Source organism: Chlamydotis macqueenii, chromosome 1 (genome assembly GCF_036417535.1).
Source record: "Chlamydotis macqueenii isolate bChlMac1 chromosome 1, bChlMac1.mat, whole genome shotgun sequence".
Lineage (NCBI taxonomy): Eukaryota > Metazoa > Chordata > Aves > Otidiformes > Otididae > Chlamydotis > Chlamydotis macqueenii.
In genome coordinates, this window is record NC_141556.1 from 74,876,535 (window position 1) to 74,888,588 (window position 12,054).

The window sequence follows — 12,054 nt, forward strand, 5'->3', positions numbered from 1 at the left end:
ATAGCAGTTGATTTTACCATCAAGAGGAGGGAGAGTTGGCTTTATAACCAAATTTCTAAATCAAAACCTTTATGCTTTATTTTTTTTTTTAAAGACAGTGTTCTACTTTTGCTGGAGACACTTCACAGGAAAAGTTTCAACAGAAACATCTTTTACAACTTAATCTTGCATAATGTATTTTTACTATTCTTCATACCTCTTGTAAGGCTTGAAAGTAAAGACTGCTTCTCACGGTAACTGGCAAAAATAACTTCCCCATGTGGTAGCAGCAGTCTGTGGGCACAGCTCAGTTCTCTTGCTCTTGTTCCCTCCTTCTCTCCCATGTAAACAGCATGGTTTCTGAAATTTTCGCCTTGCTGGACGTAGCGTTTTCTCTTACCTGCTCCTTCTTACTAATCTGTTGCTAGGAACTGCTACAGAAAACTCCACTGAACTGTATACTAATGCTGTCTTTTGACCCCTTGATAGATGCAAAAACCTCAGTTCATCCCACTTGGGCAATAGCAGGTAGCACCACAGTACACGCTGCTTTAACCTGTTAGCTTTTAAGCAGAAAGTTACCTTTCTTTTCCTCTAATACTGCAAAATGTTGTAGCAGGCCCTCTTCTTTCCTGGCCAAACAGAAGCAATCATTGGAGCCATACAGTCCTGCAGCCAGCTTTTTTTTTTTTTGCTTTTTTTTTTTTTTTTTAATTCTTGTTTTCTTTTCTACATATATTGTGAAAGCTTACCTTTGGAGAAGGTGCAAGTGTCTCAATCTCTTCACCCTGGTGTGACTTTGAGTAGACTCTAGGAAACTGCTGGCTCATGCATTGCTGTAACTTTTTGATCTTGACTAAAAACTTCCTCCAAAGCTGTTGCAGCTGAAAAATGCTTGTTAACTTGTCATTCATGCTGGGATTGTATTCCTGTTAAACGTGTGGAGCTAAAACCTTTTGGTGTGGGTGTTGGAGTTCATCATGGCAAACAAATGGCTCTTAGAGAGTGGTGCATTTGGAAACCAAAAAATAAAAGGTCTCATACTTCCCATCCCCATAGGTCCCAGAAGTGATTTAATGTCAAATGTATTGCCTCACCTAGCTGGAGTAAGCCAGATACGTGGGAAACATGGTATACGGAGCTGAACAGCAGTAAATAAAAAATAAAATAAAATAAAAAAACCAACAAAAAAAACCCCACCAAAGATCCAAAGTAGCTTATTCTACCTATAGAGAAAGCTTTTGTTGAAAAATGAGTTAAATCTTGGGCTGTGCACTATCACTTAAAGGCTATACACTTCTCCAATATTTCCTGTGAAATACATTAGGGACGTGTTTTGCTGGGTTTTAGTGTTTTTAAGTATGTTTTAAAGTATATTATACACACAGCAAATCTTAAGTGTGCCTATGTTTTTGTGTGCATATACATATACTTAAGCATATATAAGTAACGACAGTAAAAACTTTGTCACCATTCTTCTGCTGGAGGATAAGATTGTGGTGCATGTACCCCGATAAGCCTATACCACTTGGTGTCAAAACCATGCTATTTCTAAGAGCAAGTGCTGCCTGTTCCTTGGCTGAGAAGCTGATCTTCAGGATGTGGGTCACATCCCCTGTCATCCCAGTAAACGTATCTAGCCAAACCGCTGTCTCTTTTTTTTTTTTTTTTTTAAATTGTTGTTCTCTTTTTGTAGCATGATACTTCATGTGCTATGCTTTTTTTTGTTAGTTTGTTTGAAGCTTATGAACAACATTAGGCTCTAATTTGCAAGTAGGTAACGTGGACCATATTTGTAGGATTGATTTTTTTTTCTTTTTTTTTTTTTTTCCCCCTTTGAACTAATTACCTGACCTCTATTTGACTCTCCTTAAGAATTCTTTAAAAGCTCAGGACTCTATTTTTTTATGTTCAGTTGAACAAGGTCAGAGAAACTGGACTGGATTCTTCTTTCTCAGTACTCTGTACTGTAGGTCACTGCTCAGAAAAATACAGAGGATGTAATGTTACTTAACACTTTTACCATCTTCCCCTTTTTCTTCCTACAAATCAGAGGTAAAACTGAAAGCCTTTGTCACAGGAGTCATCCCTTGGACAGATTTCAACTGGTAGGCATGTATGACAAACTGAAATATTGTTTTATTGTTTGGAGGTTTTTTCTTTTTATTTTACTGTAATACAAACTCAAATTGGTGACAATGGACTTAGTTGTACTTTGAAGAAAGGGTCACAGAAGTGAAAATTATCAACTTTAGGACTTCCTGTGAGATGGTCATTATTAAAACTTCCCCTTCTGAAATTCTCTTTTTTTTTTTTTTTTTTTGTTGCTGTATCTGGCTGTCTTGTGAGGGAGGTTTTCTGGGGTAAGTTGTAAAGACTCCCTTGTGCACCGTGTGATCTTCTGCCACGCTTACTGTAAATACTTGCTAACTGTATATTTGTTTTACAAGGGATAAAGAGGAAGAGGACTATCTGTGTACCCTAGATCTACCCAGAAACAAAGTCTGAGAGTGGCTTTTGATTTACAAGTAAACTTTTGAAAAAAGTGGGAGCCATTTATCAAATTGAATTAGCATACAGAATGCTCAGGTTTTCTTGTGCAAACTGTTATGCATTGCTCTGTCTTTTAAAAGTCTTAAAGTACTAGCACTTGGCAGGAGTCTAGCCCATCTGTCCCCACATCCCATCAGATTCAGGAGTTAGAAGGCATTGATTTGACATTTAGGTAGCTTTTTTAACTTATTAGACTGCACAAAACACTCCTTTATAATCTCTTCTTTATTAAACTGCATTTTTCCTTGTTTCTCTCCCCCCACTTCCCCCATCCCCAACCAGATGCAGTGCGAGTAAATTACAGAATATTGTCAACCATCCGCCTCTTTTATTGCCGATCGTGTTGGATGTAGGTGCTGATACTAAATGGCAGAGCAGGGAAATCAATTCCCATCATGTAAATTTGGGCTCTGGTTTGCTTTCCAGCTCTGCTCTTCATCTAACCGCATAGTAACTCAGTTTCAAAATTCCACAGGTTCTCAAGCAAGAACTAGAAGAAAAAAGAAACCTTTGGATCCAGAAACTTCATCTCCTGGAAAAATACAAAGAATCCCTGGACAAGGATTTCATTAAAATGGCGAGCAACCTGAGGAGAACCAAGACAGAGCAACTTCACCTGAGGAAAGAGCTCTCTGCCAGGTAGCCCTTCAAAGAGTGTCTCTTTTGGGTGTGTTGTTGTTGGTTTCTTAGCTGTTTGGTTGGGAGGTTTTGTTTTGTTTTGGAGTTGAGTTGGGTTTTTTGTCTTCTGGAACAAAGTCTACTGAATTACGAAGACTTTTTTTTCACAGGGGAAACTATCTGCTGTTTTGGAGAGTGGATATGGTTTTAGCATAACGTTACACTATGTGGGAGTTAAGATTTGTGTATGAGCTCACATATGATCTTGGAGACGTCTTTGAAAACACCAGAGACACCACAGACTGAGCAGTTAAAGCAAGAGGGCACTGCCTGTCTAGCAGGTGCAACCATTAAATAAACCGTTGGTTTTGTGTGAAGCTGAAGACCTGTAAAATATACCTGCAGGTATTACTGCTTTGGGAGACAATTGCTAGCCCCAGACAATATAACATCCCCATTTCTCAAGGGCATAGCTTCAATGAGTTATGTCATTAAATATGAAAGTGTAACTTTAAATTTTAGCTTATTTGCATGTGATTCATGCTACAGGTTTTGAAGTTACAAATACAGCAGCAAAAACCAGCAGGTGTAAACCTCTGCCTGCCTGCCGTCCTCAGTCCTCTCCTCAGGCATTCAGGGAAGTAGCTAGTCAAGTTTGGTTTGTTTTTTTTTTTTTTTTTTTCCCCAGAACAACTCATCTGAATTTGTTGTCTTTGTGAAACCCAGGCTTACTCATAGTGTCAGCCTTCTGCTATCCTACACTAAACGTAAATTTTTGTATGCGTGCCTCTACCTGGGTTTGGGGTGTAAGTAGCTTCTTAGGGCTTTGCATCCATGAGAGCTAACACAGAGCAGCGATACCGCACTTTTGCTTGACTTATCTTCTACTTAGCATTGTTAATGTAGGCCTCCCACATGCTCTCTCCTCACTTGGAAAAGAGCTGATAAAAATACTGATGGCTTGATATCTTAAAGCAGCCTCTCTGTATCAAAATTGTTTGTGGTGGTAACAACAAGGAAAAAAAAGTACAAAGGTGAGTTAGAGAAGAAACGGTCAAAGGGTTTCTGCAGCAGAAAAGAAGAGGTTCCTTGAAAGCCATCACCTTTAGCATTGGTTCTGATGGCATCTTCTTGCTGTCAAGTAAAATACCCTCTGAAACACTGGGAAATTAACCTGGTGAAGCTGTATATCTGCAGTAATAGCTCCAGGGTATCTTTCCTAGAATGATTGACTCTATATCTGATTCCTATTTCTCCCAAGCCACGAGATAATGCATTCTTTTGACCAAATTGCAAAAGTTTGCCCTACTAAGCTCTTGCTCTCTGAGAGTTCTCTGCATATTCCACAAGTTTCCATTATGGTACCCAGTTGGCTGGGGCTGGGGAGAAACCAGGGGAAACCTCCATTCCCTTCCTAATTCTGGAGCTGCTATAGAAAAGCCTTATCTGCCTGCTGGGTTGAATTGTGCTTAGCAAGAACAAAGTCCCTGGTGCTGGCTCCTGAGGAGCTGCAAAAGATAACAGCTGAGTGTGGTTCTTGACGCATGTCTCAACAACCAGTGTGTGTCATCTCCCAGGCATGCCTGCTCTAAAATGTCAGTAACGGATTGTGGTTTATGCGCTCTCGCCCCGCAGGCAACGTGAGATAGAAACTGTCAAACAGTTACAAGAAGAAACTGCTGGCCAGGCAGAAGCCCTCGGTTTAGAGCTGCAAAAAGCTACAAAGCAGCTTGAGGATGCCAGCAAACAGGTAAGGGACATTAGAGTTCCTTCTACACAGAAAACAAGCAAGACGATGCAGAAGGCTACGGACAACACGTTGCTGCTTTTGGGAAAGGAAATAGCGTGTTCAGAATGAAGAGCCTCATTGCAAAAGTGGAACCAGCAGAGGAAGTAAAATTTGAGGGGGTGGTGACAACAGTTTGATGAAAGAGGCAGCATTGCATATTTGTGGTGGCTTAAAAAAAAAGAAAAAAAACCCAAAAATAGCTTCCATACACAGTCCACCCCAATGTAAAAATGCAGAAGTTCAGAGGGAGCTTTATCACTTCCTGAGAAAGAACAGATGCAGTTTGGTTTCATTTACATTAACACAAGGAACCTCTACAGTTTGCCAGGCTGCTTTATTATTTTTTTCCTTCCCGTCTTTTTTCTTAAATATTGTTTTGTGCTTAGACGGAGGATCAAGTTGAAGCCTTTCACTCTGCTTGCGAGGAAGCCGCATCCTTGAAATGCAAGTTAGAGGAAGCCATTTCTGAACGGCAAAAACTCAAGGATGTAAATGCAGCTTTAACAAGCACTTGCCAGTTGCTTCAAGAAAAGGTGGATTACCAGAAAAGTAAGTAACTACTGGCAGTGTGCCAGCATTCATTCTTGCATGGGCAAATCCTGTATGGTTTAGTTTATGGTAAGGGAGAATAGGACTGACCTGCAAGTAAAATGCTCCATAACAGTGTTTTGTGGGGTGGATTTTTTTTTTCTTTCTTTCTTTCTATTTTTCCTTCTCCTTTAAGAGATCTGCAGCCATGGCATCTGGACTGAGAATCAGGTAGGATCTTGATGAGTGGGTGTTGGGCTGGACCAAAGCTGCATAGCCTCCGAACAAAATCTCCAGTCCTAGGAGGAAGGGTTAGTAACTCCATGGGTGGTACTGGTACTCCTTTACCGAAGGTGCTGTTCTCACGCCTGAATAGCCCATCTTACTCCTAACAAAGTCATCCCTCTTTCTTAAGCTTCCTGTACCAAAGAGACTTGGGTTTTATATTCAGTATTCTACTTTCTGCTTGTATTTTCTTTGTGTTTTTGAGTAACTGTACGGTACTAGGCTGTTCTCTTTAGTAGAAAGCAATTGTGTCATTGCATAGTACACACACAACTTTTGCTACAGAACCATGGAAACATCATACTACCTTCTTGTTCACTTGTTTACATCAACACCTTGAAAACTTGGGCAATTAAAGAATGCAGTGGTTTAATTCCAGCATACGTGGCTTTTTCTTTCCAAATTCTGGAGCGTGTATCGCTGGGAGGAAAAAAAAAAATTATGGATGTAAGCCCACTGATAATTTGGCCTCAGAGTTGCATTTTCCAGGGCAATGCTCAACATATATGTGCATTGTAAATAACTTTATGTGAAACTGCAGTTTATCTTGCAGGAAAAATTATATGAGACTCTGTCTTGGCTCTAGGGCACAACTGTTGTGCACTGATGTGGCAGAAACAGCTCCAGAATGTGCTTGGTGACTTCTGACCAATATTTTGGCATTGTTCATGTGTGTACGTTCATGTTGCTTTCATGCTTACGGCTTCCTCCAAACTGTGGGGTTGAATTTTTAGTAAGAGGCAAAACAATGGAAATAGTGTGTCATTTTTCCGGCTCTGAATAGACAAAGCTCTTCTGCAAAGTGAGCTAGAGTAAATGAAAAGAGAGAGAACCCTAGACATGTGGAAGAGACTGGTGCTATTGTGGCTAAAAAAAAAAAAAAAACAACAAATCCCCAGAAAACACCACCACCTTGGAAATGGCTGGGACTTTGGCTTTAAATGACTCCAGGTAGTCTGCAGAAATCTCTTTCTGTAGACATATAGAAATAAACTGGTAAATGTGTAGGGAAGTTGCAAGGTGTAATGAAGAACAGGGCTGACAAACAAGGATAGGAGTGAGGGAGAGCAATACTTTACATCAGTTCCTGCAGAATGCCAGAGAGGGCTAGTGCCCCTTCTGCCTGAAGGACTGAGTTGTAGTCTTTTCCCCACACACCTTCCCACACCGTTCTCCTAATCCCCCCCTTCGTGTGACAAGGGATGAGCAATGGGAGAATCTGTTGGCCGAGGAAGCTAGTTCACCCTAAGTCAGCCTAGCACAGCTTGTTCTGTGTTTCAGACGTCTAATCGCGCCCTGCCTCTAATCACTGTAGCCCTCACCAGGTGAAAAAGCTGAGCTATGGGGAGCTGCCTGCAACTTTTGCTTGGGCACTGAGCTGACGGTGCTAATGTTCTTCCCCACCCCCACCTTGTTAGCAGTGGTATAAAAGCTATGATAGATTACATCAAGGTAGAAGTCACCAGAGGCAGGCCCTGGCATTACCAGACTTGAACAAAGAATGTTTTTAATTGTAATGTAAAGCCCCTTGACTTCAAAACTTCTGTATGGGACGTCAAATTAGACAGACAAATGCTTTTATTGCAATAAATTGTAATGGCGTCATCCATTTCCACAGAGACCTGTGGCACCTTAAAGCCAATGATGTGGGGAAGCATTCCCTCCCTTTACAGCAAAGTGAAATGTAACCACAGGGAAGAAAAAGTGCCCAGTGGTTTTCAGAACTTACAAAACAAAACGCACTTTTAAAATTCTCTCCTGTGAAAAACTGTTGTAGGTATAACTAGACTAAAACAAAATGCCATGGGTTTGCAATAGGCAGTAGTCGGATTTAAAGACGCTAATGTCTGACTGCTTGTTATCAACTTATAAGGAACACTGTAAGACTTGTAAACGTCTCTTCATAGCAACTGTTAATACACTAAGATGGGAACTGCTCCAAAGGCGGCTCTGTGAATTGCTGTGTCAGGTATGACACTTGTCTGGTGGGAGAACGAAAGGCAGGCTGGCACAGGAGGTGCTCTGGTGGAAGGGCATCTACAGCTGACATGAGCTGCAAGTGATTTGGCAGCATCTGATTTCTTCTTTTCTAATGTGTGCGTAACTGTGGAGGCTGTACACTGTACTGATCTGCACATTGTTATTTTCCTTCTTCAACCTTCTGGAAAAAAATGGGCTGGAACTTACAGGTGCGGTGTTGGTCTTCACTGTAAAAAACTGTTGGTGATCATATCAAATGGGGCTGAGGGAAGCTTTCCCTGATATGTTGGTGCAATTTGTCCCCCCACAATCAGCCGTCTCTTATGAAGGCAGTCTTGAAAACAAATGTTTAAAATCTTGTAATAAAATACTTCTCAGTATCCAGGCATTGCAATAGGCAGTGAAACAGATACTGCTTTTGTGCTCCTCTGTGGAAATATGTTGGAAATTATATAACTCTGAAGTACTTTGCTTTGAATAAAAATACTTCCTTCAAGTTTGGAAGGGGGTGGAGGGGGAGACATTGTGGGAGGAATCTTTTTCCCAACCAGCTCTAGTGAGGAACACTGTAGCTCAGGATCTGGATTTAACATAGAATAACAAGGTATATAGAAAGACTAACAGAAGATCCTAAAATGTGTAGGGCATCAGAGGAGCAGAGTCAAAACTGTGGACTAGCTGCATGTGAATAAAACTTGTATTTGTGCATAAAGGCCTGCAGAACTAAAGGCTGAAAGTAGCGAGGGGAAATAACTGCACAGTTTTCCCGATAGCCAAAAATAGTTCAACTAGATATAATTCCATTTTGTTCATAACCAGTAGTCATGTTTCTTATCTTTTCTTAATTCCGTGCCCCCCCCCCCCCCCCCCACCTGCCTTAAACTATGTCTCCATTGCAACAGTGCTGTGCGGAATTAGAACCTGACTACAGCCTGCTGTCCACAACGGCTGAGCCAGTGAAAGGGAAGGTAAGCGTGTTTGCTGTGACCATTGCTGAGCCTGTTAAAACGTGACACCAAGTTTGTTTGGGGTTTGGTTTTTTTTTGGTTTGTTGGGGGGTTTTTTTGTTTGTTTGCTTGGGTTTTCTTTTTGTTTGTTTGGTTTTGTTTTGTTTTGTTTTTTTTCATGACCTGAAGGAAATAACTAACTTTCCTTGTGAGAAACTTAAAAACTTTGCCAAGTTAAACACTCAATAAAAATAATTTGAGGTACATACTTATGTGTGTGTGTGTATATATATATATATATGCACATGCATAAACACATACAAAAGTATATTAAAAACCTTATTGCAAAACCAGTTTCCTATTGCTTCTGAACAGTCACTGTGACAAAATACGGGCATGTGATTGCATTTTGGGAAGGATCAGAGACTGAAGATGGGGCTAGATCTTCCAATTTCTTTTCCTGTTTTTCATCACTTAAGCAACACTAGGTCAAAGGCAGCTGCATAAATGTTGCTTCAGAGAGTTCCTCTAGCCAGCTTTAGGTGACACCTTTTCAGCAGTAAACAGCAAGCAAGCAGTGTGCATTCAGGGGCAGGGGATGGTGGGGGCAGTGCTTTGTCTCCATGAGCCAAGCTGGAGCTGCCCTCCTGCTCCTGCTGAGGGAAATCTGACCGGTGTAGCAGGTGCTGGACACTGGACAAATGTTCTCCTTCTCTGGCTAGCTGTGTTGGCTGGAAGGGTGGGGTTTCTTTGTTTTTCATGGGGTTTAATTTGGGTTTTGGGGAGTGTGGGGTTTTTTGGTTTTTCTCCTGTCCTTGATGGGTTTTGTAATTCATGCTAGGAGCTAGATACTAACACATCTGTTGCAAATGTAACGTTGAATTATTCTACTTTCTGTATCTGTTCTGCCCGTTAAGGATGTGAACTTTTTTCTAGACAAAAAAGCAACAGATGATGTATCTGTATAGCTGTTAGTATTACATTACACAGATGCAACTGTGTGTGTGGTGGGGGAGTTGGTGGCATTAATGTATTCAGTGTGATTGAACGACAGCAGCACTTTCTATTTTTCAATTAGCAGCTCCATTACTCTAAACCACTGCGGAGCAAAGGACCCACCTTGTGCACTGAAATTCCCAGGACACTGCCCTCGGATATCTCATACTGGCGTAGTACACCTCTTCTAGGTAAGACTTGGTGGTGTTGGCTGTTTTTCTGACTCTCTCCTGAAACATAGGGAGAGTCAACAGGTAGTCTGGAACAGCGTCACTGGCACTAAATGTGCTGGTGGAGCATGGAAAATCTCTTGTTGGCTTTAGCTTGTTTTTGCATGTAATCCAGGAGGCTGAGCCACTTTTATAATGTTAGCAATTAAAGGCCTGAAGAGGTGGCTGTCTGTCAGCCTAACAGGAGTCCCCAAAAGCTTAAGGAATTATTGGTATAAATCATACACCCAAGCGTACTCCTGACGAGATGCTTGCCAGTCTGGATGGAGAGGGCTTGAGTTATGTTCTTCCCATTCATCCCGTTGACTGGCGCACACTGAGATGACAAGCAATGTTCTGCTGCTTTGCTACTGAGCTGAGGTCAGACCTGGTTTAAAAACAAATATGCATTGCAGGGCCACATAACTGCAGAGTGCATTTGGGATTTTATAGACAAAGCGTTTCTTCCAGCAGTAAGCTGGTACAACAGTCTCTTCTCATGCAAGCTATAAAATGCTCAAACGTAATTCTATGCCACACTGGGGGAAGGTGGAGGAAGATATTGCTTGACTGCATGTGCTCCTTGTAGGAGCACTCTGCTGCTCTGAAAGGGCTGTTTCAGTGGGCCAACTCGGAGCATTCTTGCAACTTGCTGTAATATCCTGACCCAGCCACAAATAAGACAGGTACTCTGGGCTTGCACAAATCAAGTAGAGATACAAAAAAGATCTATTTCCCAGCCCTCTCTGCCGCACAGAACAACTCACTACAACAAAGCTGTCCAACAAAGCTGTGGAAGTTTCTATATCCTGACTGGTGGAAAATGCCCATCCCCAGGTGCTCCAGAGTCTCCATCTACAAAATATGTTAAGGCCATGTAACTTAACCCTTTTATACCAAGATGGAAGCTGCCTTATTATAAATCTGTATTTGGTTGGTGTGCTGCTTGATTATTCTAGACGTAGTCAAAAATTGACCTGTGACTAAATCCGGCTTTTCCAATGACCGCTGCTCTTCTCACTTGTCTTTCAACAGATGCTCTGACCTTGGAAACCTCGTGTCCAAATAACTCTCCTGTGCGCGACTGGCATCTGCCTTGGAGACAGAGCTCTGGCAGCCACACGTTTGAAAGCTGTGATCTGGAACAGGCGTTCACTTCAGATGTGACATCGGTGGGGTGCAAGTAAGATGACAGAATAACCTCTTTGGTGTGAAGGGTGGAAGAGTCCACAGGATCTAGCAGGTTCCAAGGGAAAGCTGTATCCCCAGCGCACGCTGAGTTCAACAGCAAGGCATCTCTTACAGGAAATACTGGATGCTTGTGGTCACCTAATGGTGTTATGGGGTAACACTTTGCTTCTATTCACAAAAGTAATATTAAAACTTTTTACTGAAACTGTTAATATGTCCACCAGCCAAATACAGTGATGGTATTTTCATTTCATGCTGGAGAATTGAAGTATGATGTAGGTATTCTTGTGTATTTTTTCAGTATTTAACTCATAACTGACACGCCCATTTAGGAACCAAAATCCTATTGGCCTTGAGGGACTCTTCTTTTTTTTTTTTTTTTTTTTTTTTTTTTTTTTTTTTCAGTTTAGAGCAGCAGTTTGCTTATCAAACTGCCTCCCTGGATCTTTAAAATAGAGATTGAACTGCTTTCAGATTATGAAACCTAGTTAACTATTGTCAGTGAATATTTTAAAATATTCACTCAGGATGTTCCTGAAGATGCAGAGGTAGGCAGTTTGCAGCAAAAGGCTCAGCATCTTCTCTAGCTTTTGCCACTAGTTCTCTGTGGAATTGTGCAGTGTGGAGGAGGTTGGGAGGACTGGTGGTGGTTCTTGCTGTTCGGGGGAGGAGGGATTGGTGTTAGTGATGAATCTGTCTTTCTCTGAGAGACTAGCTGTCTAACTATGCAGATAGCGATGACTTCAGTTGTTACGTGCCTAAGGAAAATGGGCAATATATCTTACTGCTGTTTGGGCAATATGCAAATAAAATGTGTATTGCCAGGTGGAAAATATGCTCTGCTGGTAGCTATACTGATGCAGACCTTCCTGTTTCCATTGCAATGATGGACTCTTCACTTACTGAGGTGAGTGCTGTCTCTGACACCTTAGATGTGATTTTGGATGGGTTCAAGCATTCGGTGCCTTACACAGACCCA

At 41.5% G+C, this 12,054-nt stretch overlaps 2 protein-coding genes across 3 annotated transcripts in view; both read left to right on the forward strand.

The window, feature by feature from the left end:
* The window catches only part of LOC147602142 (inositol 1,4,5-triphosphate receptor associated 2-like), a 24,691-nt gene extending 13,620 nt beyond the window's left edge, over positions 1–11,071 (forward strand). Inside the window, exons 14-17 of the mRNA XM_086747511.1 lie at positions 3,008–3,171; positions 4,786–4,900; positions 5,326–5,488; positions 10,920–11,071. Of these exons, the coding sequence (XP_086603637.1) occupies positions 3,008–3,171; positions 4,786–4,900; positions 5,326–5,488; positions 10,920–11,071 (594 nt within the window). The remainder of the gene's footprint in view (positions 1–3,007; positions 3,172–4,785; positions 4,901–5,325; positions 5,489–10,919) is intronic.
* IRAG2 (inositol 1,4,5-triphosphate receptor associated 2) overlaps positions 5,454–12,054 on the forward strand; it is a 20,273-nt gene continuing 13,672 nt past the window's right edge. The window contains exons 1-5 of one of the 2 annotated variants that reach the window (XM_086756851.1): positions 5,454–5,488; positions 8,635–8,700; positions 9,758–9,866; positions 10,920–11,067; positions 11,901–11,982. In XM_086756851.1, coding sequence (XP_086612977.1) covers positions 11,959–11,982 — 24 coding nt within the window. In that variant the 5' untranslated portion in view covers positions 5,454–5,488; positions 8,635–8,700; positions 9,758–9,866; positions 10,920–11,067; positions 11,901–11,958. Of the gene's footprint in view, positions 5,489–8,634; positions 8,701–9,757; positions 9,867–10,919; positions 11,068–11,886; positions 11,983–12,054 lie in introns of those variants that run through there. The other variant, XM_086756842.1, reaches the window with a different exon arrangement.